Source organism: Gossypium hirsutum, chromosome D12, assembly GCF_007990345.1.
Source record: "Gossypium hirsutum isolate 1008001.06 chromosome D12, Gossypium_hirsutum_v2.1, whole genome shotgun sequence".
NCBI classification, from domain to species: Eukaryota; Viridiplantae; Streptophyta; class Magnoliopsida; order Malvales; family Malvaceae; genus Gossypium; species Gossypium hirsutum.
The window spans coordinates 2,513,442-2,541,096 of NC_053448.1; the positions used below are offsets into that span (position 1 = coordinate 2,513,442).

Consider the following 27,655-nt stretch of genomic DNA (forward strand, 5'->3'; position numbering starts at 1 on the left):
ATATTCTCAAAAAGGCATGGCCAGTTGAGGATTCTTTCCAAATGCTTGAATTGGGTAGCAGCCTATTTATCTTCGTTTTTAGAAAGGAAAAAGACTTGAAGAAGGTCGTAAATGGTGTGTCGTAGTCCACTATGGATCATCATCTCATGCATAAAGAATGCCCAACAGAAGGTAGCTTCAACTTCAAGGTTCAAATTCATGATTAGGAATGGCAATGGATAAGATATTTGTAATTTTTAGATTATTGGAATTTAAATTCGTAAATCTATCTAAAAATTCAAATCCGTAAATTATCCAAGTATTATTATTGAAATTCATATCCGAATTTAATATTATTATCCACCGGATATTCAAATATCTGAATCTACAAAAATTTAAATCCATGAAATAATATAAAATCAAACAAAAAATAAATTTAAATAAAATTTATCTATAATCAACAATAAATAAAAGTAAATTTGCAAAAGTAGTTAAATAACTATCCAAACAAATTAAACATAATAATTTCGTAACAATTTAAATATACCTAATAATTTAAAGATAAGAATTTCGAACAAATTAAAAGTTCCATAACAATCTACAAAAAAAAAATCCAAATTTAACATTTTCAATCATATATCAGATATTTGAATCTGCAAAAATTCAAATCTAAATCCGCGAAATAATATATAAAATCAAACAAAAATTTAATTTCAATATAATTTATTCATAAAAAATTCCAAATTAACAAAAGTAGTTTAATAATAATCCAAACAAATTAAACATAGCAATCGCACAACAACTTAAACAAAAGAATTCCAAACAAATTCAAACTTCCGTAACATTCTAAAATAACTTAATTACTTTAACCCATGCTATTTGTAAATTTTGTAATCTACCATAAAGTTAGTTACACATTTAAGGTTTAAGGCTACGTATCATTAATATAACTATGTACATTATAATATCATGATTGTATATAAGGTTACTTACATATCCTTAATGATCGACCTTAAATATATAATAATAATTGTATATATATTATAATTTACCATAAAATTAGTTACACGTTTAAGGTTTAGGTTTCATATTTTTAATTAAAGAAAGTAAATTATAATACTATGATTGTATAATAATTATTATGTATTTGTAATTTACTTATATATAACAATTGAGATATTATATGTAGTTAAACGTGAAAGTATACAATCTTTTGTAGTATAATATTTACTAAATATAATTATATCTCACATTATAAAATAAATTCATATTAATTATAATATTTTTAAAATTATATAAATATTAATTAATTTTTTTTGTTTAAATTATTAATTTAAGGGAGTAAAAAATAGTTAACGATGTTGAGGTACAAAAAATGAGTCGTATAAAGAAAGTGAAGACCCTTCTACAAATAAAAGTAGTAGACAGATGAGGGCATGAAAGGAGGAAATATTACGAGCTTGTTAAAAATATATTTATGTTACTTGTTGGGGAAGATGGTACCACTTGGGCTAAGTGACCTATATGCCATAGGTCAGGGGTTCAAACCTCTGTCAAGGGAGATACGCTCACGTCGCTTTGGTGGGTGGCCATATGCCTATGTACGGTCGAGGTGTTCCCGGTTCTGTGAATCAAGCCCTCAAGGTGGCTCTCATGGCAGGCTAGCTCCCGGTAGAGCACAGGAGATAAAACCCTCTTCGAGACAATGCCTTCAGTTGTTGGGGGTTCGGTCACTTGCCTAGTAGACAACACTTCGAAGACTTCTCTTAAAAGAGGTGGCTAACCCTTAACAACAAAATGCGCCTTTTATTAACCATTATAATCCAATACATAATATGGTTAAATGTAAGACTATTACAAAACCGTTAAAGTTACTTATAAAGTTGTAATTGCGAGGTTGATAATTTTTTTTTCTTTTTATAAATATGCCTTCTTATATTATCTATATTATTTGGATGATAATATGTGATCTTAGTTCTCAATTTTGATTGGTTGGAACTTGACTATTTTGATCCTTTTTCGAATTGGTTTGTATCTTACTTTGACCATTCACTTTTTTTTTTCTTGTTGTTCTTCTTTTAATTCACTAGTACACTTTCTTTTAAAATATTTTTACGTTCTTGTTAAACATTGAAAACAACTAAATCTGAATCTTAAACACAAAGGTTTCCACGAAGTTAACATACATATAGTAACAACAATTTATAAATACAAAAGTTAAATTTCTAATAAATATTCAAGATTATAATGACAATCAATTCTATTTCTTCAAGGGTTTATATTAATCAACCTCTAAAAATTATTACCCATCAAGATATTAGGGATCTCATACAAAATCAATATCTAAAATAATTTAATCAATAAAAAAACTAAATCTTGTATAAAAATCTTATTCTATCACAAAAAAATCTACAATCCTATTTTTCTAATGATTAAGTAATAAAGGTTGAAGTCGTTTGCTTATCTTTTGTTTTGTCCAAAACCTTCGAGCTGGCTATCGCTCGCCCTTTTTTCCCTCCAACCTGTAACACCCCTAACTCGTATCCGTTTTCGAAATAGGGTTATGGAGCATTACCGAAAAACTGTAACATAAAAACATTCATTTCCAAACATTTCATTAATCATATCATAGTTCATTCAAACACATGTATATTGTCCTTTATTTAAGCCCTCGAGGCCTTAGAAACACTTTAAAAACGATTCGGAACTAAATAAAAAACATTTAGAACTTTATGAAGAAAGATAGAAAATTTCACACTATAGGGGTCACACAGCCGTGTCCCAGCCCGTGTCACTCACTAACTTAAGTCACACGGCCAAGCCACACACCCATGTGCCAGGCCGTGTAACACTTGAAATGGCCTCACACACCCGTGTGCCAGGCCGTGTGTTGGGCCGTGTAACTTTTGAAATGCAGTCTTTAAAACCTATAGAAGACACATGGCTGAGACATATGCCCGTGCCTTAGGCTGTGTGGACAAGAAAATTGTCAAAATCAAGCAATTTCTTTCACTCTTTCAAACATGAACCTACAAGTAACTTGCACATAGCAATAAGTGTAACACCCCTAACTCGTATCCATCGCCGAGACAAGGTTACAGAGCATTACCGGGGTTTACGGATCAATTAGACATAAATTTCAAATGTTTCATTACATATCAATATTCATAATAAAACCAATCAAAAATCATATATATTGTCCCTTAAACGAGCCCTCAAGACCCGAAATACATATTAGAAACAAGTCGGGACTAAATCGAAAACTCTGAGAATTTTTCAAAAATATTTAAAATTTTCAACACTGCAGGGGTCACACGGCCGTGTCTCAGTCCATGTCTGTGCTCGTGTAACTCTCTAACTTGGGTCACACTGCCAAGTCACATGCCCGTGTGCTAGGCCGTGTGAGCATACTGATTTGCATTCTTAAAAAGATACAAGAGACACACGGTCGTATCACTTGGCCGTGTGTCATACACGGCTGAGACACACGCCCGTGTCTCTACCCGTGTAGACAAAAATAGACAATTTTCTAAGTCACATTTCTCACCCAAATTGACACCAACCTAGACTCAACAAATTGCACATAAACAAACCACAATAAGGCATTCAAAACAAGATAAAATCAAGTCTTAAACATGTATCATCACCACATACAACCAAAATGCCATTAGGCACCTCAAATTACAACTTAAAAACATGTCAACCAAATATCCAAACTTACCTAATTAATTTACCTAACCAAGTTACCAAAGTTCACTACAATTCGAATACATACATACATACATACATACATACATACATACATACATACATACATACATACATACATACATATATCACCCATACTAACATCACAATTATACCTTAATCTCATACCAATATGTAAGTTGGTTATATAAACAAAATATTATTATTCATAATATTTACATAAGCTAAACTTTGACTAAGACCGTACAAAAGCCTATACATGCCATATAAATCGTATTTAGCGTTTCAAAAACTACCGAGATAAGCTAGTTAGTGTGACTTGAGTGCTGATCCGATCACCCAATCTTCCGAAAATCTACAAAGACATTAAACAATACAATTAAGCTTAATGAAGCTTAGTAAGTTCGACGGGTAAAACAAAAGAAAATCTTACTTAACCTACTATAACAAGTCAAATAAATAAAATCATTCATGTCAATTCCTATCACTCACGACTTCAATTGATAAATACATCTGTATTCAAATTAATACAAAAATAAATAACATGTCTTTCAAATTCATTAAATAAATCACTTTACCAAAAAAAATTTCCATTCAAAGAGCGACTTACAGATAAGAGTACATCGTCAACAGAAGCTCATAAGAGCTGGTCCATCTGAATATGTCAATAGAAGCTCGAAAGCTAAACAAAAGCTCGGAAGAGCGAAACAGAAGCTCGTAAGAGCTAATCCACCTAATTATGTCAAACAGAAAGTAAAACATGAGAGTTTGCAACAAATGCTAAACCCTGATTTATTTATAAATAATATCGTTGTCTCCCTCCAATACCATCATACACCAAATTACGAATGTACTTAAATCTCGCGTTCAATTCAAATTGAATATCCAATTCAATATTATAATTCCAACAATAATTCAATTCTAACAATAGAATAAATGCATAATACCATTCATTAATTTATAAAAAATATTAAATTTTAACCGTACGAACTTACCTGGACTAAATTGTAGTAATTACAAAAGTTTAGGGACTATTCCGCTATTTTTCCTTTTTCACGAATATCTACGGGATCTTGATCTAGAATATAAAACAACTCATTTATTAGCATATATTTCATTTCCAATTCATTTTTACAATTAATACCCTTTTATTTTTTAAATTTATGCAATTACCCCAAACTTTCATAATTTTTGCAATTTAATCCCTTAATTTATTAATCTATCAAATTAACTAATTTTCTCAATCAATAATCTATCCAAATATTCTAGGCCTTCATACAGCCCCTAATAAACCAAAAATTCACTATTAAACCCTAATATTTTGACATTTTCATAATTTAATCCTAAAATTAATATTTAACAAAATCACTTTATTAAATCATCATACAACAAAATTAAAGCTCTAAATCCATGTTATTCATTCTAATATTTATCAATGAAAACTTCCAAAATTTTTAATAAAATCAAAAACTAAGGTATAGTTTAGTTGGACCTAATTGCAACAATCTCAAAAACATAAAATTACAAAAAAAGGTAAGAATTAAACTCACATGAAGCAAAAATATGAAGAACTAGTTTAAAGAGTTCTCTCCTATGTTGGTTTAAGCCGAAATTAGAAGATGAAATCTATAGGAAACCTTTAAATTTTAATTTGTTTGTTTTTATTTCACCAAAATTACCATTTTGCCATTCAATGGCTTTATTTTATTATTTTTCCTTACTTTCCGCCCCACATTTTTAATGTAGGTTTATTTATTACTTAAGTCCTTTCTTATTTATTAATCAAGCCATTTAATCACTTAATTATTATAATTAGCAAGTTTTGCACCTTTTTAATTTAGTCCTTTTTAATAATTTTTTTCAACAAAACTTTAATAGCACCTTTTTAATAAATATTTATAAAAATATTTATAGCTCGGTTTATAGAAACGAGGTCCCGATACCTCACTTTCTAAAACCACTTGACTTAGGGTTTTACCACTCGAACCTAATAAATCATTATAAAATATAAATTACCAATTCAAAAACTTTTTTAAAACCATATTTGACTTGTAAATATTAAATAATAATATTTATGAAATTATTTGTCGGATTTGGTGGCCTCAAACTACTGTTTCTGACACCACTGAAAATCGGGCTGTTACAATAAAACCTTAAAACATGCCTTAATCATGCATAAAATGACCAAATATCTATATCAAATGTCCATACAACCAATATACCAAAAGGTACATCAAACACAATTCATCAAACTTATCTAAACATGTGCATTTTTAACCAATCATCAACCATTCACACTTAACCTATTTCCATACCAAACTTACCATATTTGACCACAATTATACCATTACAAATAGCTCATATCTACCTCAAAGCATAACTCAACTTGGCCACATTATTATCATACCAACACATACCAAATTTGGTAATTTCAAACATGATCAACCTAGCCATAAAAACATCAACCATCAAGACATCAAAATACCATAAGTTTCACAAATTCAAAACAGCATTACATGCCATAAACATTACTAAACATTAGACATAAGTCTCCCTATACATGACATTATAACCATGACCAAAACATCAAAAATCTACCAATAAAATCGCTGGATAGCGTGATAGATCTCCGACGAGCTTCCAACCCAATCGAGCTTCCGATAATCTATAAGGTAAGAGAAAGATGACTACATAAGCAATGAATGCTTAGTAAGCTTGTATAAAAATTAAACATAATATTCCATTTCAAATATGAACTTTATAAGTCATAAATAAACCTATACCAAAGCCTCGAGATTTATCAAACTATATAACTATCAACTCACAAATGAATAAGTTTATTAACATCTCGTATACTATCCATTTATAACACAATAAGGTCTAATAAGTTGAATTACATAATCATCAACCTTTTCTTAAAATGTTAAACCTTTTCATTTACTTACTTCTCATTCCATTTACTTAGCATAAGCTTAATTACATTATCAATTCACAAATTAGTGTATTTATCCATGATATAAGTAAATTCACATATATCATAGTTAAACTTCTTCCTTACAAGTAAGTCCTTTAACTCAACAATCTTTTTATTTCATCATATTACATCTCAACTATGAACTTATCATTTCATTACCTATTATTACCCGTTTCATTTGCATAACACACAAGACATAAACATAAACATCAACCATAGCCACAAGTTAGTGCATTTAAAAATAGCTATTTTAGAATTAATTACATGATAAACCATTTCATAAGAAATTACATACTTTGATTCTTACCACCCCTTTCATGAACATAAGCATCTTTCCATTTGGACACTTATCATTTCAATACATAACTTTAAAACTAACATAACACAATCCAACCAATAGCTTGGCACAAGTCTAAGCATTATTAATAACACATGTTAGTGCATCAATTCATAATTCACTTGAATAACATAAGATAAGTCACTAAACATGAATAACCTCACTTGAGATCATCAATTCCATGAACATAAACATACTTTCATTTAACATTTCCTTTTCATTCCTTTTCATAGTTTTCATGATATAAGTCATTTGAATACTTGTAATTCCTTCCCTTTTCATGCCCATTGAATCAAATGAAATAACATTGAATATTAGGCAAATACTCAAGTAACGATTTAATTCTCTAAACACACTACAACATCATGATTTAATGTATTTATAGACATAATAAGAATATATAATTACACCAAAGAATTAATATTCATTATCAAATTATACTAGTCCAACACTCAACTCGTATTCATACTTACGATACATACCTCACTTGAAATGTGTTACTTGAATATCAAATGATTGGAGTGTGCCATGGTGTCTTTCAACCATGGTCTTATTCATTTTTCGTCGTGTTGTCATAGTGTCTTTCAACCATGGTCTTATTAATTTGATTCGTGATGCCATAGCGTCTTTCAGCTATGGTCTTACTTGATAGAATTGTGATGCCATAACGTCTTTCAGTCATGGTCTTCCTCGATAGAATCGTGATGCCATAACGTCTTTCAGTCATAGTCTTACTCGATAGAATCGTGATGCCATAACATCTTTCAGTCATGGTCTTACTCAATAGAATCGTGATGCCATAACGTCTTTCAGTCACGGTCTTACTCATTAGAATCGTGATGCCATAACACCTTTCAGTCATGGTCTTACTTGTTTCTAGTATGGTGCCATAGTGTCTTTCAACTATGGTCTTAATCATTTTCCTTCAAGTCAATAAACTCAATTCATATATAAACAATTAGATATTAAACAATCAAAACCATAATTAATTGATTTAATCAAGTTATGAGCTTACCTGACTAAATTGTAAAAATGTCAAAGTACAGGGACTTTTTGGTAATTTTTCATTCTCCTTGACTTGCCACTTGATCTTGATATAAATTAAATATTTCATTCAATTTATTAATTTAGATGGTAAAACAATTTATTTTATGCAATTTAGTCATTTTTGACATTTTACAAAACTACTCCTAACATTTTACTTTTAGTCAATTTAGTCCCTGAGCCTAAAACATGCAATTTAACCATTTTTATTGCAAATTCATATCAGCCGAATATTGATAGCTTCCATTTCAGCCTATTTTTGCAACAATTTCACACCAAGTCCTTATATTTTTACTATTTTAACAATTTAATCCCTAACCGTTAAATTCATCAAAATCACTTAACAAAATACTTATAAATCACAACTAATACTCCAATTTCATCATTTAACATCTAAAATAAAAAAATTCATCAATGACAACATTCAAAATCTTTAAAGTTTCAAAAACAAAGGTACGGGCTAGCTGGACCTAGTTGCAACGATCACAAAAATATAAAAATTACTAAAAACGGGTTTAGATTTCCTACCATGCAAGAAGGCCGAATGTTTAAAGAATTTGAAGCTTCCAAGATTTCCTTCCATGGTGGCTCATCCAGTGGGAGAGAAGAATGAAAAAGAATTGGAAATTTTCTTTTCTTATTTTTATGTTTTATTTATTAATTTAATGTTATTTTAATTATAAAATTTAATTTAAACAACTAAAACCACTTATTCACCGTCAATCATAATTTAATACGACAATATTGTGATTTAAATCCCTTCAATAATTCTATTTAACTCATTTACTAATAAAATTTAACTTTTGCAGTTTTTACAATTTAGTCCTTTTCATTTAATTAATTATCTAAACATTAAAATTTTTTATACAAAACTTTAATACAACCTTAATAGCACTCTGTAAAAATTTATAAAAATATTTACAGATCGGTTTATAGAAACGAGGTCCCGATACCTCATTTTCTAAAACCACTTGACTTTGGGGTCTTACCACCTGAACCTAATTGTTCTTCCTTTTAGCACAAATTATTAAATCAATTTTTATCAATACACCATATAATATTCGTAAATATTAAATAATAATATTTACGAACTCACATGTTAGATTTGTGGCCCCGAAATCACTGTTTCGACACTTCAGAGAAATGGGCTGTTACAATACCAACCCTTTCTTTCTTTCTTATTCTCATTCACTTCACATGTCTTCTCTCTTTCCAATTTGTAGATCTATTTTGTGGGTATCTTTGTTGTCTTTACAAGTTGTGATGGACAGATGACAGCGTCTGTCGTTTGCTAAAACTACACCAGCCACTAGTAGTCTTTCTTGGAAAGTGGGTGACTCTTCGTCAGCTTCTTAATTTGTTTCTATTTTGAGAGTATTTCAGAATAATAAATGATTTCATGAGTCGATTTGGACCTATGCTATCTTAAGTTTTATATGCTTTTTGTTTGTTTTTTCATTCTTTAATAAGTTTTCAATTTTAGAAGTTTTTGTCTGCTCTTGTAGCACATTTTCTAGTCTTGCTTATGTATGTAACTTTAGTTTTACAAGTGATTTTAGGGATGGTTTTGTTTTCGTCCTTTTTAGTTTGGTGAATGCTCGACTCTTTTGTCAATTTTTGCTCGCCGCTTTGGACCATCCGGGGCTGATTTCTTTATCATATTAAGTACTTGCAATCACTCTAGATATGCCATGCTTAAGTTGTGACAAAGTCAATTGTCAATTTGTTATGATATTCTATTGATGTCGAGGCTAAAGTCTTTGTTGTGTTGATAGAGTTTGTCCTTCACCATCAAATTAGGAAGACACACTTGAAAGTATTAAAAAATTTATCACCTATCTTATAAAATTCTAAAAAAAATGTGAGAAAATAAAAAATTAAAGATTTTTTGGTTTTAATAGATGAAGAAATGAATTTATTTTTGGGTAAATTATAAAAATAGTCACATTTATTTGCCTCAGATTACATTTTAGTCACTTATGTTATCATTTTGTTACAAAGTGGCCGCTCTGTCGTTAAGCTCCATCCTCCCTAGTGGCAATCCTACGTGACAGTTCAAATGGGTTTTAAATGTCAATTTGGATGTCCAATTGGGATGAGAATAGTTTTTCAATTAAATGGAAAAGAAAGCTAAAAGAAAAATGAGATGAACAGTTGTTCTTTTCTAATTTAAGGTGTAATTAATTTAAAATTTTTAATTAATAAATTTATTTAATTAAAAATCATTCTCGTCCCAGTTGGACATCCAAGTTGACATTTAAACCCCATTTGGACTACCACGTAGGATTGCTGTTAAGGAGGTAACGGAGCTTAATGGCAGAGTGATCATTTTGTAACAAAATGATAACGTAAGTGACTAAAATATAGTATTTCAAATATAAATAATTAAGATGTAATCTGAGACAAACAAAATTACTATTTTTATAGTTTACTTTTTTTTTATTTTTTTATATAAAATGATTCTTTTTAAGAATATTCTATTGTAAAACTTTCAAACTTATCGTGCGTTCATAAGTTTTTTTTTAGTTAGGAATTTGTAGAAAATGAATTTATATCAGGATTTTTAAATTTTTAAAAATAAATTTCTTTTTTAAATTCTTCACAAATTTTAAAAGTCTCTTATAAATTGAGCCACAATCTTATATGGGGGGTTCCCCACCGAGTAATAAATATGATAGGGGCGGTGATTAAGCCATAATTGGTGACTACATGACAAAGCCATTACTTTACAGTACACTGTTTGAATGTTGAATTAAAGGCAAAAAGCCATTATTTGAGATGAAAAACTTTACCCTATTTTACAGCACTCTTGCTTCCTGCTCATCACAACAAAATAAATAAACAAATCCATGCAACCAAACATTTAAACAACCCAATCATCGTCGTCTAACATCACCAGTGCTCCCCACTGAAGTTTGCTGATGAGCATAGGAACCAACACTTGAAGAGCCGTTGTTGTACCCCAAACCTGACCTCTGCTCAACAACCTCCACCGTCGCAGGCGGCTGGAACTCAGACCTTGTTCGCCGGTGAGACGATCCCTCCAACAAATGGTAGCTACGGCTAGATCCCACCGACGTCGACCTGTAATTGTGGCCAGGCTTTTGCTTCTTCATGGCATGGATGAGATAAGGGATTAAGCCTTCCATCACTCTTAAGTTTTAACTCTATATTTGAAACCCTAAACTTTTGGAGTTCTAAACCTGTATTATGGAGTTTACAATCCTAAGGCTGCAACATTATGTATTTATAGCAACGTTTCCTTGTTGACAAAATTGAAAAAAAGAAAAAAGTAACAAATTTAAAAAAAAAATCTCTGAAAGCGATATAAGTGGATGAATATGTTGCTACTTGCTTCAAAATGCATATATAAAAATATATATATATGTTATATGATAGATGAGGTTGATGATGTTAATAAACTGAAATAGTCAAATGGTGGGGGTGGGAGACAGCTGAGCAGATTTTTTGTTTGGAAATGGGTGTTTCAGTGGGTGCAAGCAAACTGCGAAGCTAATTTGACAACCTTCTTTCCCCATTATTTACGATTTGCAAGCAACTTTCTTTGACTGCTTTGTCTCACTGGGGCTGCTAAGTATACAGAATTAAATATATATTCTTATAATCATAAAATATTACATCACAATATTAAAAATCCACTTCAAATTTAAATCTGACTTTAATTAAAATAGTAATACTAAATAGATGTTGTGATGGTGTTTTTGAGTTCAAATTGTATAATATATATATTGGATTTTATATTAAAAGAGTAAAATATCGTCAAAATAATAGTTTTTGGTAATTTAATAATTGATTTGGACTTAGGCCTGTCCATGGGCCGGGTTCGGGTCGGACCTCGACAAAATTTTAGGCTCGGATTTAGCTCGACCCAATTAAAAATGCTAAAACTCCGGCCTGACCTGGCCTATTAAATTTTTATATAATTTTTTTAAATATAATACATCAAATTAAAAATAGTTTTTTTTTTAAAAAAAATATTTATACTTAAATAACACCGGCATAGGTGCAATCTAACAAACAAATGCCTCAAAAATAGTAGCAAAATTAACAATAAAATAAGAGTTATACAATATCCAAACAATAACAACAAAATAGTAGCTACATAATAATAAAATAATGGCAAAACAGTGAGAAAATAACAAGTTTTAAGTATAGATAATAATATTTAAAAAATGCATTTGATTTAAGGTGCGTTCGGATAGCCACTTAACAATTGAATTTATGTGTGATTGCATGTAATTACACATATGTAATATGTTTGAATGACCATTATAATTACTGAGTCCCATTAAATTGAGTGTAATTGAGCAGCCCAATTACACTCGCCAATTCTTAGAGGAAGGTGACATTTAGACTAATTACATAGGTAATTACATTTGATTGTAATATGCCTTTCCAAATACACCTATATATATTATTTTTATACAATAATAATATTTTAATTTTTGACATATTTATTTTATTTTATTTTGCTAATCTAGTTTAAATTATTTAAAAAACTCTACTGACGAGAGATAATTTTTTGTACATTTTGAACTATTAAATATTTAACTAAATTACATAGTATTTAATATTAATTATTTATACTTGTCCAAGAACCAATAAATGATGACAAGGTGTATGTGTTAAATATTAGAGAGAATAATAACCTAATAAATAGGTGGCAACTATAGTAAGAAATTTTAAATTGGGAACCAAAATGATCTTAGCAATTAGATCAACATAAATGATTCTAAGTATTAAATTTTGTATTTATCTTACCTTATTAAAATAAAACCAACCATACTCAATCTTTCCCTTCCTTTTTCACAGTGCAATTGAAGTCTTGGGGGAAAAAATTGGATAATCTTTACATTATTTTAGAAAACAAATTGAAATAGAAAGCAAGAGAATAGTTAATTAATTTGAGTTTTAGGCATTTCATTCTAAAAATTTTGAGATTTTTTTTCTTGATTATTTTCAAGTACTTTCCTCAATTTTCTTGTGGTATGCTTGAAATTCTTTGAATAATTGAAATAATTAAGAAAAAAATCCCAAAACTTTTAGAATGAAATGGTTAACCAATGTTTTCAATCCGGAGAAATAAGAACTTGAAACCCAAATAATAATATAATATTATTTGCTACTTTATAAATTGTTTTTAACTCTTTTTTTTATCTAATCTCAGTTGAAGTACATAGATTTAAAATAATAATAATAATAATAATAATAAAACCACTTTTATATTATTTGTTTAACAAATGTTGTACTGGATTGGGTAAAATTGATAATGAGTCCAATCGACTAATCAACGTGATTTTTGTCAAAGTAAAAAGCCTCCGAAACATAAGAAAAAAATAAACAAATAAAAACAATGAACTTCATGGAAATTATTTGTATTGTGTCAATCAAGTGATGATTACAATTCTTTTCTTCCAAATACTCTATTGATTATGATGAACTTTGAATGAAACCAAATCCTTACCAACTACCAAAAAGGAAAGAAAGAAAAATCAACTATTTTTTCTACTTCCCCACCCCCCCCCCTTTTTTTTGGACTTTTCTATTTTATCTTTTTTTTATAAATAAAAAATAAAAGATGTCTAATCTTGGAGATAAGGAAAAAGAATAGAAACTAAGATTTGAAGACAAAACTTAAATCGGAGGACAAATAAATGTGTACATAAAATCTTCTATTAACATGAATATTTATTAATCATATCATAGCCTCCTTGCAAGTTTACTATCAGACATGTCATGGATTCTTTTTTCTTTTTTCACTCAATGTTTCTAAAACTAGTCAGTTGCAGCAAATTTGGAATCAATTTTTAAGCAGTGAATCTGTTAAAATAGTTCATGATTGAAGGGGACAGACAGAAGCAAAAATGATTCTGAATTACCTACAATTTCACTCACGAATTTCATCATAGGTTTTGTTAGTTACTGCTGCGCTGCTTGCTCATCGTTGCCCAGATCTCCCTCCCCAACAACCCTTTGTGCAATTCTGTAGTACAGAATACCCATAGTAGCCACGCAGGCCCTGCATAAACAATAATTCATACACAGTGAATCAAGAGTTTATAATCACTCTAGACTCTGCAATTTAAGTTGGTTCCATTTATACATCTGCACTTGAAGATACAAAGACAGTCACTTCATGACCCATCATTAAATTCTCTCGCAAAGAACCAAATAACAAAACATTAGTAGCCAGGAGGAGGAGAATAAAGGAACCCGTCTCAGTACTCGACCAAAAGAACAGAGTCTGCTTTCACTCATTATTTCTATCTCTCAACTTAACTGGCATCCATTGAGATATCTATTTCACCAACCAAAGGTTAGAAGGAAAGATGAATAGACAAACACAAGAAGAGATCTATATTAATAACAAATATGTAAATTTATGCACAAGACAGAAAGGTACATCTGTTTGTTCATTTGTAGGCATTGGCACTTATTCCAGATGCAAAAAAAGAGGTGTGGACTTACATGATTGCTATGACAAGAAGTATTTTTCTTGGATCCATCCGTGTTGGTCTTTGATGCTTCAATCGACCTTCAGGGATGTCATCTGCATTCGATGCATCTTTACGAGGAGGTGCAGTCACTGGTAGAGAAGGTAATGCACTTGACCAGAAGGGAATCAATGCTCTGAAGAACTTATGACGAAGCGAACCTACAACAAGAAATTATAAAGAGGGTTAACAGAATCATGAACATGAAATCACAACTTAGACACAAGAAATATTTATCTTATCTAAGTTCTCCATTACAAACACACTTAGAACTTTATATGGATGTATTAAGAAAAGCTTGATGAAAAATGTCTCAAAAGAAGAACAAATCAGAGAAGTTCAAATAAATTAGACAGCAGAAAATCACTTGATGAACCAAGGGTCTAACATACCCCTCCGAGAATACTTTTTACGATTTCCGTCTTCATCATCTGTAACATAATAGGAGATTTCAGAGTTCTGCCGATCAGCATGGACTGTACCCTTTCGTGTTGTAGCAATAGGCTGGGTTACATAGCACCATTAGACAAAATACCCAAGATAAGAAACAAACAACTAGCATAAATAAAATTGATATATACAAGCACAATAAATAACATGACTTGAACAACTCATATTACATACAGTAGTTAATCCAAAAAAATTCACTTACAGCAACAGGACTTGAAGTTTTCATGTAATTCCCAGCTGAACTAGGACTATCTATCTCCATTATTTCTGACACTGAAAGTTTAGGAGGGCCAACCGCTGAGTATCCTTCATCTTTGGCCACAGAGGCTGATGAATTCCCATTATATCGCATAATAGCAGGAGGAGGACCAGAAGGCTCAGGTGTATTAAGAGAAACAGGATGATTTCCAAACAAATTCTTCTCCATGCCAGTCTGCACAATAGCAAGTCATTTAAAAGCTATATCGCATAGTAGCAGATATGATAAACACTTGAATTGTATTCATGCTAAAATGGAAACTACGATATGGAATTCTGCTATATAGAGCATGCTAAAATCCCAATCAATCAAAAACCCTTTTTCTTTGCTGCTTTATTACAGATAATTAACAGATTTAAAGGTCAATTTTATAGACAAATTATGACCTTCAGCTTTTTTAAGCATCAGAAGATTGAGTGGGCACCTCAAATACTGGGATGGCCAATATGGTCATTGAGATTTCAGAAACCTTTTTGTCATTCTATGCTTTTACATGACATTGAATGAAAAGGTTTGGCCATTGCAGACTTTCATGGCCTACATTTTACGATAACTTTCACTGGAAGAAGTTGAATCAGTTAAATAATGCATTTGAAAGGAGAAATTTTTTTTGGCAGAATGTACACCATCCATTTTGGAAACTCTCCCACGGCAACAGTTAAATCTTGTGACTTTCATGTCGACCACTGAAAGGCCAAAATCAAGCTTGATCAGCGGCATACGCGAAAAGTGTAACAATTGGATTACAACTTAAAGTTGGCAAGTCACAAGAATAGTACTTCTTAAGCGCCCAAAACCAATATGATATTTTCTTAAAAAAAGACAGAAGAATAGTTTGATAAGCAAATATTGAAAGGGGGACAAAAGTTATGCAAAGTTCAATTTATATGGAATGAACAGTTCTTTCTAACAGCCAAACCAACCATGAACTGACCTGCATAACAGCATCCTTCAGCAGTGAATGAAGACGGGATGCCGAATCTTTTACACTCTTGGGAGGCCATATCTGGGCAAGAAACCATTCAAAATGAGACAAGTCATACTGACAGAAGTAACTTATAACCAAGACCAACAACATTACTGCCATAACCCAAGCAAACAAGTAAAGAAATTAAGTCATGCCACAAACAAATTATACAGGCTTGAGTCCTGGACTAACAGATCATAGAGTTCTTCCCACACAATAGAGAATGCTAGTTACATCTTGTTCATTTATTAACCTCCATCTGCTTTTGCTAAGCCCATGGAAAAGTTTCAATCAAATAAAATTCCTAGAAAATGTCAAAAAAATGCTAATCAGTGAAGGACTCCGCCTCCATTAAATACTCATATGACTAGCTCCAAAGGCAGAAGTAGCATCACAATAGTTTTTATCACAGTTAACCATCTCCTATCCACAAACACATTTAGCATTTAAATGTTTCCAACTACTAATAAGTTGTGAGGTTCAAGGACATGCACCATCAATGCTGTGTACATATATTAAAACAATACCAAGCAGAAGCACGAGGCTAAAGAGCTTTTAGGAAACTTACAGATGTAGAACATGAAGGACACACGTATCCAGCAGATGCAGTGTGCAGAGGAAAGCTTTTAATATGTGAAATCAAGCAATTTGTATGTATGACATCTAGGGTAGCAAAAATATAACAGTGAGATTATACAACAAAACTACAACATGCTGTTGGCAAGAAAGAAAAAAGGAGGCAGTATCTACATCAGTATAAACACATACGTAAGCAACCCAACCGAGTTTTTTCAGAGCCAGCCTCCTCCTCAAAAATGGCTTGGCACTTGCAACACTTGGGAGGCCAGTCATACTCTCCATCTATTACCCATTCTGAGTAAGTACGTATCTAGAGCAAAAGGGAAAGAAAAAACAATTATTAGCTGTGAACAGCATTTCATAAACATCGCCACTAAGAATTGCTTTGTAACACCGTTAAATATACATAGCAGAAATACACTGTTAAATATACACAGCAGAAATCGTAATTATGATATTGCATACAATTTAGAAAAATAAAAAATGTACACGAAGATCTATAATAAAGGGAGTAAAAAATAATTATCAATAAAAGAGTAAAAGTTATTAACAAGTAAAACATAACCAGAAACATAAAGCTTCCATAGAAGTTGTACTCTTTTGCAAGAACAGTTCTAACGCCTCCCAAATAGATACATCCATGCCCATTCTTACTCGTAGAATTCTTTAATTTTTGCTCCTAGTCACAGTAGTTTAACTACATTCTGCTTGAACCAAGTTCAAGTCTTGGAAATACGGTTTTGAGTTAAAAGAGAGTAGGATGTTATAAACTTACCACGCATATTTGGTGCTCAGGAAAGCATATGCATTCTCCACAAACAGGAACCTTGTGCACGAAACAATATAACTTTGTCGCCTGAAAAAATGAAAGAATGAATGGAGGTTTACAGAGGCATTTTATATATCTTCGATATCAACAAACCCCGTTCGCTCTAAAAATCATCGTATTAATACACACTACTTAATTCATAACATAAAAGGCTACATTCTACTTGAACCTCCTAAATATCAAGCTCAATTTCTCCTCTCTTCGGTTCTTTTATTAAAATAATCAAATTCGCATTTTTCCGATTAATAGAACTCTAAACTGAAGACAACGGAGATCTGAGGAAGGCGTAAATTCTTTAAGGCGATGAACAAATTTGTTGATAGATCCAGAATCTCCAACGAATAATTATAAATTCCGGCACAATTTCCACAAAAATAAACGGAAAAACCGAAACGAAGAAATGTAGATATACAGCTGTGAGTGGCAGTGAATGTATGAAGGGATCAAAAGATTGCATTAAATTGACAGAAAAAAGAAAAGTACCTTGCGGCATTTGCAGACCACCATGGCATAAAGATGCGAATAAGCACGGTATCGATCACTTGGAGTTCGATTCCGGTATATGCAAAACTTTGAATGCCATAGATAGATCCCTAGGGTGTAAGGTAAGTAGATGATAACAGAGAAAGAGGAATTAAAAAGAGAGAAATCTGAGTTGAAAGAACATGGCAAACTTTGGTAAGGAAAAAGGAAAATGACAAATATTATTTCACATAAAAAAAAATTACTGAGTTTTCGGCTTAGTTGATGAGTTTTTGGGATTTGTATTTGTTTGCTCCAATGTGCTAATTAATATTTCGTTACATGTTTCATCTAATAAATGAAAAAAATATTTTTTACATAAAAAATAAAAAGGGTAAGCTCCTAATTAGTCACTAAACCTTTTGAGTGTTTCTATTTTAGTCACTGAATTATGAATATTTTCAATTTAATCACTAAATTATTTGAACCCTTTTTTTAGTTACTATGTTGTTTAAGTTTGAAATGGTTGGATGATGCGGTAGCTGTAAATTACATTATTGGTCATCTAACTATAAAAGTTTTTCGATTTAGTCACTAAAGCTTTAGAAATTAGATTTTTTAGTCATCATGCCGCCCTCTTTATTAGTCTAAAAATAAATTTATCCCTTCAAAATTTATACCTTCTATCAGTTTAGTCCTAATTCTAAAAAATTAAATTTAACCCTCAACATTTATTAAATTTGTCAATTTAATCAAAATTATTGGCCCTTTTTTTTCAAGGTTTCTAGTTTCCTATGCTAGAAATATCATAAGTTGTTAGTAAAGTTTCTTTAACACTTAGGGTGCGTTTGGTTCGCTGTATTGGATTAGAGGTGTATTGGATTAGAGGTGTATTGGGATTAGAGGTGTATTGGATTAGAGGTGTAATAGCTAATCCACTGTTTGGTTGAATGTAATGGAATAGAGGCGTAATAGTAATCTTGTGTTTGGTTGAATGGAATAGAGGTGTAATAGCATAATGGAAAAAACTAAAATGACTAGAATACCCTTAGCATAAATTTGTTTTGGTAAATGATTATTGTTATTGTTATTTAAATTTTAATAATATTATTATTATCAATAATAAATAATTTAATCATATTTAAACATAATTATTATTAAATATATTTTAATTAAAATATATAATTTAATAAAATTCTTAATAATCAATATTCTTATATGAATTTACTCAAATCATAATATATGATACTATAAAATATAAATTAACATAATTATTATTAAATATATTATAATTAAAATATATAATTTAATAAAATTCTTAATAATTAATATTCTTATATGAATTTACTCAAATCATAATATATGATACTATAAAAGATAATTTGAAATAATTAATATTAAATATATTTTAATTAAAATATATGATTTAATAAAATTTAAAATAATTATAACTAATAAATTATCTTATATGAATTTGTATAATTTAAAATAATTATTATTACATATAATTTAATAATAATATATAATTTCATAAAATTCTTGATAATAAATTTTCTTATATGAATTTATACAATTTAAAATAATTAATATTAAATATAATTTAATAATGATATATAATTTCATAAAATTCTTAATAATAAAATGTTCTTATATGAATTTACTAAAATCAAAATATAACTTGAGAATTATAATCTGCATAAACACTCAATCCGAGTTCCAAACATACGTGCCAAGGAAGACGATTATTAAACGTGTCATTGTATTATTTTGGCTTGTTTCATGTTTAAGTTGATAAGAGAATTCTTGGACAGCCAAGATTTACATAAATTAAGTAAAATTTAGTTTCAACTGTATCGGTTCAAAACAAGTAAGATTTGCCAGTCCATGCTTTGCTGGCTTTTAAGTTTAAAACAGATGGCATATAGCTGACAATTTTCATCGAGGAAAACAAGTAGTCTGTTCTACCCAAAATATCTCAAGAGTTTTAAACAAAAGGTAGTTAGTTAGATGTAAACACGCCTTTTCTGAAACCTACAAATGTCAATGGCTAGTTCTTAATTACAAGCAGATCATCCTCCTTGCATATGGGCACCTAGTTCACCAAACTGATCATCAGCTTCCACAGTATCCTCAGACAGGCGAACTGCATCCAGCTTCTGTTTCAAGATTTCTATAGCATTAAGAACCAACTGAGAAGCTTTGATCGCACCAGTGGATTCAACTGTAAAGATGAAACTGTCTTCTTTGGCATATATCTCCACAAGACCTGGCTTGCCCATAGCTTCAGCTTTCTTTAGCACCTCATCGTCATAGGTATACGCCTCTGGATCAACCACCACAACCTGTTTTCAAGATAAAAATAGAATTCATAGTTAGCAGCGCCAACAGCAGCAGCAGTGAAATAGCATAACCTCCAATTTTTGGCTCACAATATAGGGACTGAACGAATGCACTCAACATACATGAAACATATGATGCTCAAGCAAGTCAGAACAGCTATCTACACAAAATATGAGGCAAAAAAAAAGCACTAATCAAACGAACTAATTCCGAAATGCTCCAACACTCACTGCAATAATAGTCAGTAACAACATTACGGTATCATTGGAGACTTCCTATAGAAACAAGGTTTTCAATACAGTAATGGCAGCAGTAGCAAGCAGGCCCCATTTAAATGAAAGCAGAAAGAAATGTAGTTTGACACCTCGTATCTTTAGCTTTGAGATAAACACAGGGTGGTATTAACAGCCCTAATACAAGGAGAAACACTCCAATCCAAAAACCTAAACTGAAGCTCAAGTTCCATCAATATCCTCATGATTCACAAAAGTAAAAGGCACATAAGAGGAACTTTTGTAAGAAACATATAAAGACAAAATGCTACTAAAACGCATCCACATTTTAAGCTCAAGCAAACTAGAAACTCTAAAAGAAAAGACCTTGATGACGTGCAAAGCAATTCAATCCTCCTATTGGACAGACCATAGATGTAATTAATCAAAACCAGCAATTGCTTTAACAATCCAGAAGCTCTAGTGATAGCCAACACAACCCAAAGCTTAATCCCAAACAATTTCTTTGTTAGAATAGATGTAATGATGTAGAAAGTAAAGGCATAGCATACCTGTTGGGTATTTGGGTCAATGTCAAAGAATAAGATCATTGCTCTGCATTTTATGAAGTATTGATTAGACTTGGCAATTAATTATAACGGCACAGCCCTTATAGAACTCGGGAAGATTGTGAAACTTGTAAACCTCGTTAACAGCCTGAATTTGCTTAGTTATCTGCGAGTTAATTGCAACAAAGTAAATGCCATTTATTTGGAAATAAAAGAACAGTGGAATATAGAGGGAAAGAAAAAGAATTGCAAGATGAGCATCCCGATTTGTTCTACATAAGATAGCCATCCTACTGAGAGCAGATACGACTTAAATACTTAATTGTCAGGAAATGAGAATAGAACAAATACCCGACCAGTATGACAAACCAGTGCAAAATAAACATTATTTAGAAGTTTTTAAAATATAAACATCATTCAAATATGGGCATGAACTATGAAGTATGACTCTCCAAATATATACAAGTGCCGAATGCCATTTAACTATCCAAAGTATGACTAGATATTGGAAAAGGTTCAACTATCCAAAGGAATTACAATCATGTCAAATACTATGATATAGGCAACCACTCAATACAATTTTTAAACTCAAAAACTGCATTAACATACGAGAATCAAAATCAGATAGAACACGAAATAGAACTCAAATCTCATTGACCAAAACAACAAACAAACGGGTATATTTTAGTTTATGCAAAGTCAATCATCACTTATTAACTAATATCATTACAAAAGAATAAAATTACAATGCTTTTCAGCCAGCTATCCGAAAGAAACCACTAAATGTTTACCTCAGACATGTGAAGCATGGCCATTACCACCCAATTCCACAACAGCCGACTTCTCTTTCACCAAACCATCTTCTTCTTTAATCCCACTATCGAGATCATCATCGGAATCCAAAGTGAAATTCCCCCCATTACTATCCATTAGCTGTATTTCAGCCCCTAATGGCTTATACCGCAAACCATCCCCTGAAGCACCAACAACAACACCGTTTCTTTTGCCAATAAGCGATAACATCCCAACAACCAGAACCACAAGCAAAGCAAGATGGCAATTGAATTGCAATGTGGCAATAAACCTTGCTCTATGATAATCAGGGTGACTTCTGCATTTAATAGTATAATTCCCTCTACTTTTTTCATGTAAGCTACATCCATGAACCATCAAATTAGTGTAAAATGAAAATCCCATTTGCACAAACCATGTTCCGTGTAAAATCAACCCAATACCTCGTACCGATTTCGAGTAAATGGACCTGTTAGATCTCAATTCTAACATTGTTGAAACCACACAAATTGCTATGGGAACACATAAAGGATCAAAATATCTATTCTCAATCCCACTTGTATCCTTTCTTTGCAAGTAATACAACAAAAATTCTTCAACAAAAGCTAAAAGCAGAACTAATTCAAGAACAGGATCAGGCCAAAAGTATGAACCTTTCTTATTATTTAAAAGACCCAAAGCAGAGTAAAGCAAGAAGAGCAGAGCAAGTGAGAGCACTTGTAACTGGAGCACCGTCCCCACCCGATCTTTTGAACTGAAAGCATCAAATATTGAAACCACAGAATTTAAGAAAATCGAAAGGGAAAGATTGATACAAAGATGAAAGATGGTGAAGAAGAAAAGGGTTCTCTTTAGTTTTAGAAATAGAGGCAGATTTGATCTGGGTTGAAAGTGAAGAAGAAAATGGAGTTGGACTCGGGTTGAGGCAGAGGGTAAAATAGGGAGGGGAAACTGAAGAGGCATCTAATCTGGGCAAAAGAGAGGGATTAGAAATCGGTGGTTTTCACCGATTAGAAAAGTAATGTATTACACGCGTATTAGCAATACATTGAACCAAACGACGGAATAAAGAGGGATTAGTGGGGCCCACCGATTAGGGGTGTATTGGCATAGCCAATACACCCAACCAAACATGGTGTTAAGATTAAACGGTGCTTCTCCAAAATTGAAAAACTCAAAGGTTTACTTGATTAAAGAGGTCAAGATATCCCATATCAACTAATTTGAGATGACCATGCATTTCTAAATTTACTTGATTAAAGAGCCTAAGATATCATTTCTATTTTCTAGTAAGGGCAAATATTATCTTTATCACTCATATCTCACTATATAGTTTGTGATATACCTAACAACACTCTTTATAGTACTACAAATTATGAAAGATATTTAACTTTATTAAAGCATATGACTCCCGATGTTAGAACTATAATGACCTTAAGTCTAAGGATCATATATGTAACACCCTTCGCCCGACCCAATCGCCAGGTTTGAGCTATAGGTTTCTACATTCATTGTCGAAGCAACTACAATCAGATTCACAATAAAATAATCATTTTCACGTGCATTCAAACATCAATCATGATTAAATTATAAAAATAAATCATTTCGGAGTCTCATTCGAGCTTACGAAAGCTCTTTTGTCAACCCAAGTATGAAATAAGACCAAATTGCAAAGTTTTAGAAATTCAGGGCCAACATTGTGACGTCATCTCCCCCACTTCGTGATGTGGCCAAACAAATTGTCACATCATGACTTCAAGCCACTCGACGTCGCAACGTGACTCACTGTCAGTCGACGTTGCAATAAGGTAGGTTAATCGTCAAGAATATAGGTGTCCATGGGCTGAGCGGCCCAGCCCAGCCTGACGGCCCGCCCGAAATATGAGAGGGTTCAGGTAGAAATATAGGCCAAAAATATGAGTTTGGGCAAAAGAACTCTAAACGGGCTGGGCCTTGGGCACCACTTTTTTGGCCCGGACAATAAATAAATAAATATTTTTTATTTTTTTAATTTTAAAATACTTTTTTTAAATAAATTTTTAGTGTTTATTAAAAAAAATAGACCGAGCCGGGCTAGGCTCGGGCTTAAGATTTTTTTCTCGGGCTGGGCCTAGACAAAATTTTAGGCCCACATTTAGGGTCGGGTTGGTCCCGGGCCTAAGACGCGGGCCGAAATTTTTTCTGGGCCCGGTCCATGGACACCTCTAGTCAATACGTGGACTTTATTTTTGGTAAAAATTGAGTCATTTGGTACGTATTTCAAGTTTCTAACGAAACTTAACAATGTGATCACCAAATTACCTATTTCATTTGCATCAAAACATATCAAACAAACTCCAACATCCATTTTCAACTTCTTCTCATGACATTAATCACTTAAACATCAATTAACCTTAAGCATTTCAATGTCATTAAGGCATACAAACCAAATCATTCAAATACTTACCTTTACCTATGCCAAATCTATTAAAACATGCCATTTCACTTTCAAAACATACACAATTCATTCACCAACACTTCAATAGCTTATATATATATCTAGTCATGAACCAAATCAACCATTCACTAGCACGTATCCAAAGCTTTACAACAAAATATATCATTTCAACTAGGTACCAACTATTTCCAAATCATGTATTTCTAATTCACATGCCAACTAAATAGGTTCGTGTTTTAACTTCCCAAAACCATTCAACATTGCTAAGTCAAGTGTAACCAATTCATTTGCTATGAACAACATGAGAATCATCATATACTAAATTCATCAAAAGCTACCAAACTCATAAAGACTTTTATACATTAAGGTATATACCAAAATACTTATATAGATGCCACAACCCTAAACTCAAAACGATCTAATATCTGCCGATTCAATGATAAGATAGTGTGACCTTCAGAATGATCCAGCTTGACATGTTCTGCAAAGTGACAATCTACAAGGAAAAGGGAAAACAAACTAGTTAAACATATAAAATGCTTAGTAAGTTCATAAGCATTAAACAAAACTTACCTCGTCTTTATCTAAATACAATAAGCAACCTTAACTTGACATAATTTGGCTAGACATGGCAAAACAGCATTAATAAGGTGAGCTTTAACATGTAATCAAACCATATAACAACTTAACCACTTATCATACCAATTCATGTCATTTTGTACAACAAACTTTCAATCTCATTCAATCAAGGGATAATGTAATCACATGCATGTTCATGACATTACTCCAATACATTATTCAAGCTCAATTCAATATTTCTCTAAGTGAACATCAAGATCATTATATCTCTTTTTAATTTCTCGTTTCATATGAACCGTATCGTCCAATGAATCCTAGTATACAGACCTGGATATACAGGTATCTACGTTACACTAGTTGCTCGTTTGAGCTAAGTATACTCGTGTCAGGTTACTTGTCTGAGTTAAACCTTTATAATGACACATCTAATTGCTTGTCCAAGATGAATATATATACATGTCAGGTTACCTGTTTAGGCTAAACCTTTAAAACGACATCAAGTTACTCATCCGAGCTATACCTGTGTCACATGTATTTGAGTATCCACAACAAATGCTAGACCTTAGTAATCATTTGTAATCAATATCGTATTAGCACGTACAAAAACCTATTGGCATGTCAATCATATCCTAACATTTACTAAGTTCACATGGGCCTCTTTTTCAATTATAACCATCATTTGCAATTTAGTCCAATTCACACCTTTCATACAATTCACAACCAATTGAGCACAATCAAACATACATACACAAATCAAAACCAATTGAGCACAATCAAACATTCATACACAAATCAAACACATAAATACCATATGAACTTACCTTGTCAAAACAACAAACAAGTTGAACCTTTAGGGACTAATAGACAATTTTGGTTTTTCCCCGATTATCTCTGATTTGATCCAATTCTTGATCTATTCAATTATTTTAGACAATTCATAAATACCAAACATTTTCATATTATGCCATGATATGCATAAACCTATATAATTTTATTTTTCTAGTACCCCAAAAGTTTTACCTTTTATTCAATTTAGTCCCTAAAATCGAAATAGTTATAACTTTAAATTTTGAGTTGTGGTTTAAAAATTGGCCTCAATTAATTCATGACAAACATTCTATTATCTATTATTACTAAAATTTCATATCAATTCCACAATTTATTCACTTTAATCCTTATGTAAAAACTAACAACCAAAAATTACAATTTAATCTTTTTTTCATAATCAAAGCTTAAAATATATCAATTTAACACCAATTTCTTCAAAAAATCAACAATGAAAACTTTAAAAAACTTTAACAGTTTTACAAATTGGTACATAGGCTAGCTAAATCAAGCTCTCATGACCTCAAAAACATAAAAATTACAGGAAAAGGACTTGGAAAAGCTTACCAATTGAGGACCAAATGCTAAAGCTTCAAAAATGGCTTCCCTTAGGTTTTTCTCTAAGTTGGTTCGGTGAAAAAGAAAGAAAAAAAGATGACAACTCTATTTATTTTAGTGTTTTATACCTTAATTAAAATTTGATTATTTTAATTAATCTTTCTTAATTAACATACTAATCATGTTTTATTGTTTAAGTCACCAACATCCACTAACACATATTCCAAAATGGTTTAATTTCCATTTTAGACCTTTGGTTAATTGCAATTTAAGTCCCTAAGTCTTTGGCCAATTAAAAACTTATATCGATATATTTTTTACAATTTAGTCCCTATACCCTGATTAAGCTATTAATAGACAAATTTGAAAGACCAAACTTTAATATTCACAGACTTGGTTTATGGAAATGGGGTTCTGAAACTGCCTTTTCCAATACAATTGAAAATCGGGCTGTTACAATATATACCATTATCACTATGAGAATTGTTGTGACTATCATATAATAATCCAATAAGTATTTCATGCTAGGTCAGTCTAGTACAATGTTCTTCTAAACATCTAGTCATGTGTTTGCTCGATATCCCATATCCATGATAATATATTGTCATCAACCAATCACACATTAGTCTCAATGTATTATTGTCGTCTAGTGCATAATAATACTTGATTAAAACATTTAAGAATAATCATATTATTCTCAAGATTTTATTAATAATCTGTTTATTCAATACATAGAAATATAGAATGAAAATAATAATGATAGTGCATTTATTACTAAACAAGGTAAATAAATATGCCATTACAAACATTTCATGCTTGCTCTTTAGGTAAATAAGTATGCTATACAAATACCACCATCTGTGAAATAATCTCAATAGAGGAGAAAGATAAATTAACAGTAACTACATCACTCGATTAATTTTGAAACACATAAAAAATGCATCATCTTAATCAAACCACCGAAAATTGCATCCTATTCTCGTCATCATCAGACCAAATTGATGACGATATTTAATCAACCAAGAAACCATTGCCAAGAGATACGTATAGGATTACTCTAATGTTTTAGAGTTAACTTAAAACTCACTTTAAACCTAAATTAACAAACTAATTGTTATGTTACATCTCCTACCCACCAAAATACCAAAGCAAAGAAACCCCAAGAACTTGACTTTTTTACCTTCAAAATTTAGCACTTTCCCATTAAGGAAACCCAAAAATTAAAAGAAAGAAAACACTA

General features: G+C 31.3%; 3 protein-coding genes across 3 annotated transcripts; all 3 read right to left on the reverse strand.

Annotated features, from left to right (window-relative positions):
• Positions 1-13,720: 13,720 nt before the first annotated feature.
• Positions 13,721-18,549, reverse strand: LOC107916545 (zinc finger protein-like 1 homolog). The gene is made up of 9 exons (XM_016845819.2): positions 18,125-18,549; positions 17,588-17,668; positions 17,002-17,122; positions 16,802-16,896; positions 16,201-16,272; positions 15,210-15,440; positions 14,950-15,061; positions 14,532-14,718; positions 13,721-14,082 (listed from the first exon to the last, which is right to left on the reverse strand). The coding sequence occupies exons 1-9, from the start codon at positions 18,146-18,148 to the stop codon at positions 13,983-13,985; spliced, it is 1,023 nt and encodes a 340-aa protein (XP_016701308.1). The 5' UTR covers positions 18,149-18,549; the 3' UTR covers positions 13,721-13,982.
• Positions 18,550-19,960: 1,411 nt separating this feature from the next.
• On the reverse strand, positions 19,961-21,377 carry LOC107917448 (DNA-directed RNA polymerases II, IV and V subunit 3-like). The gene is made up of 3 exons (XM_041108212.1): positions 21,361-21,377; positions 21,228-21,270; positions 19,961-20,445 (listed from the first exon to the last, which is right to left on the reverse strand). Exons 2-3 carry the CDS (start codon positions 21,264-21,266, stop codon positions 20,173-20,175), a joined length of 312 nt encoding a protein of 103 aa, XP_040964146.1. The 5' UTR covers positions 21,267-21,270; positions 21,361-21,377; the 3' UTR covers positions 19,961-20,172.
• Positions 21,378-21,824: 447 nt separating this feature from the next.
• Positions 21,825-22,979, reverse strand: LOC121203311 (uncharacterized). The gene is made up of 2 exons (XM_041107874.1): positions 22,670-22,979; positions 21,825-22,198 (listed from the first exon to the last, which is right to left on the reverse strand). Exons 1-2 carry the CDS (start codon positions 22,977-22,979, stop codon positions 22,017-22,019), a joined length of 492 nt encoding a protein of 163 aa, XP_040963808.1. The 3' UTR covers positions 21,825-22,016.
• Positions 22,980-27,655: the final 4,676 nt, after the last annotated feature.

Excerpts from the sequence above, each read along its gene's own strand:
- LOC107916545 (XM_016845819.2), bottom strand. The coding sequence starts at position 18,148 with ATGGTGGTCTGCAAATGCCGCAAG. Across the intron at positions 16,273-16,801 it reads GTCCTTCATGTTCTACATCT|ATATGGCCTCCCAAGAGTGT; the intron begins GTAAGTTTCCTA and ends TTTCTTGCCCAG. Across the intron at positions 15,441-16,200 it reads TGAAGGATGCTGTTATGCAG|ACTGGCATGGAGAAGAATTT; the intron begins GTCAGTTCATGG and ends GCTATTGTGCAG.
- LOC107917448 (XM_041108212.1), bottom strand. The coding sequence starts at position 21,266 with ATGATCTTATTCTTTGACATTGACCCAAATACCCAACAG. Across the intron at positions 20,446-21,227 it reads TTGACCCAAATACCCAACAG|GTTGTGGTGGTTGATCCAGA; the intron begins GTATGCTATGCC and ends TCTTGAAAACAG.
- LOC121203311 (XM_041107874.1), bottom strand. The coding sequence starts at position 22,979 with ATGCCTCTTCAGTTTCCCCTCCCTATTTTACCCTCTGCCTCAACCCGA. Across the intron at positions 22,199-22,669 it reads TCTTTTAAATAATAAGAAAG|GGGATGGTTTGCGGTATAAG; the intron begins GTTCATACTTTT and ends TTGGTGCTTCAG.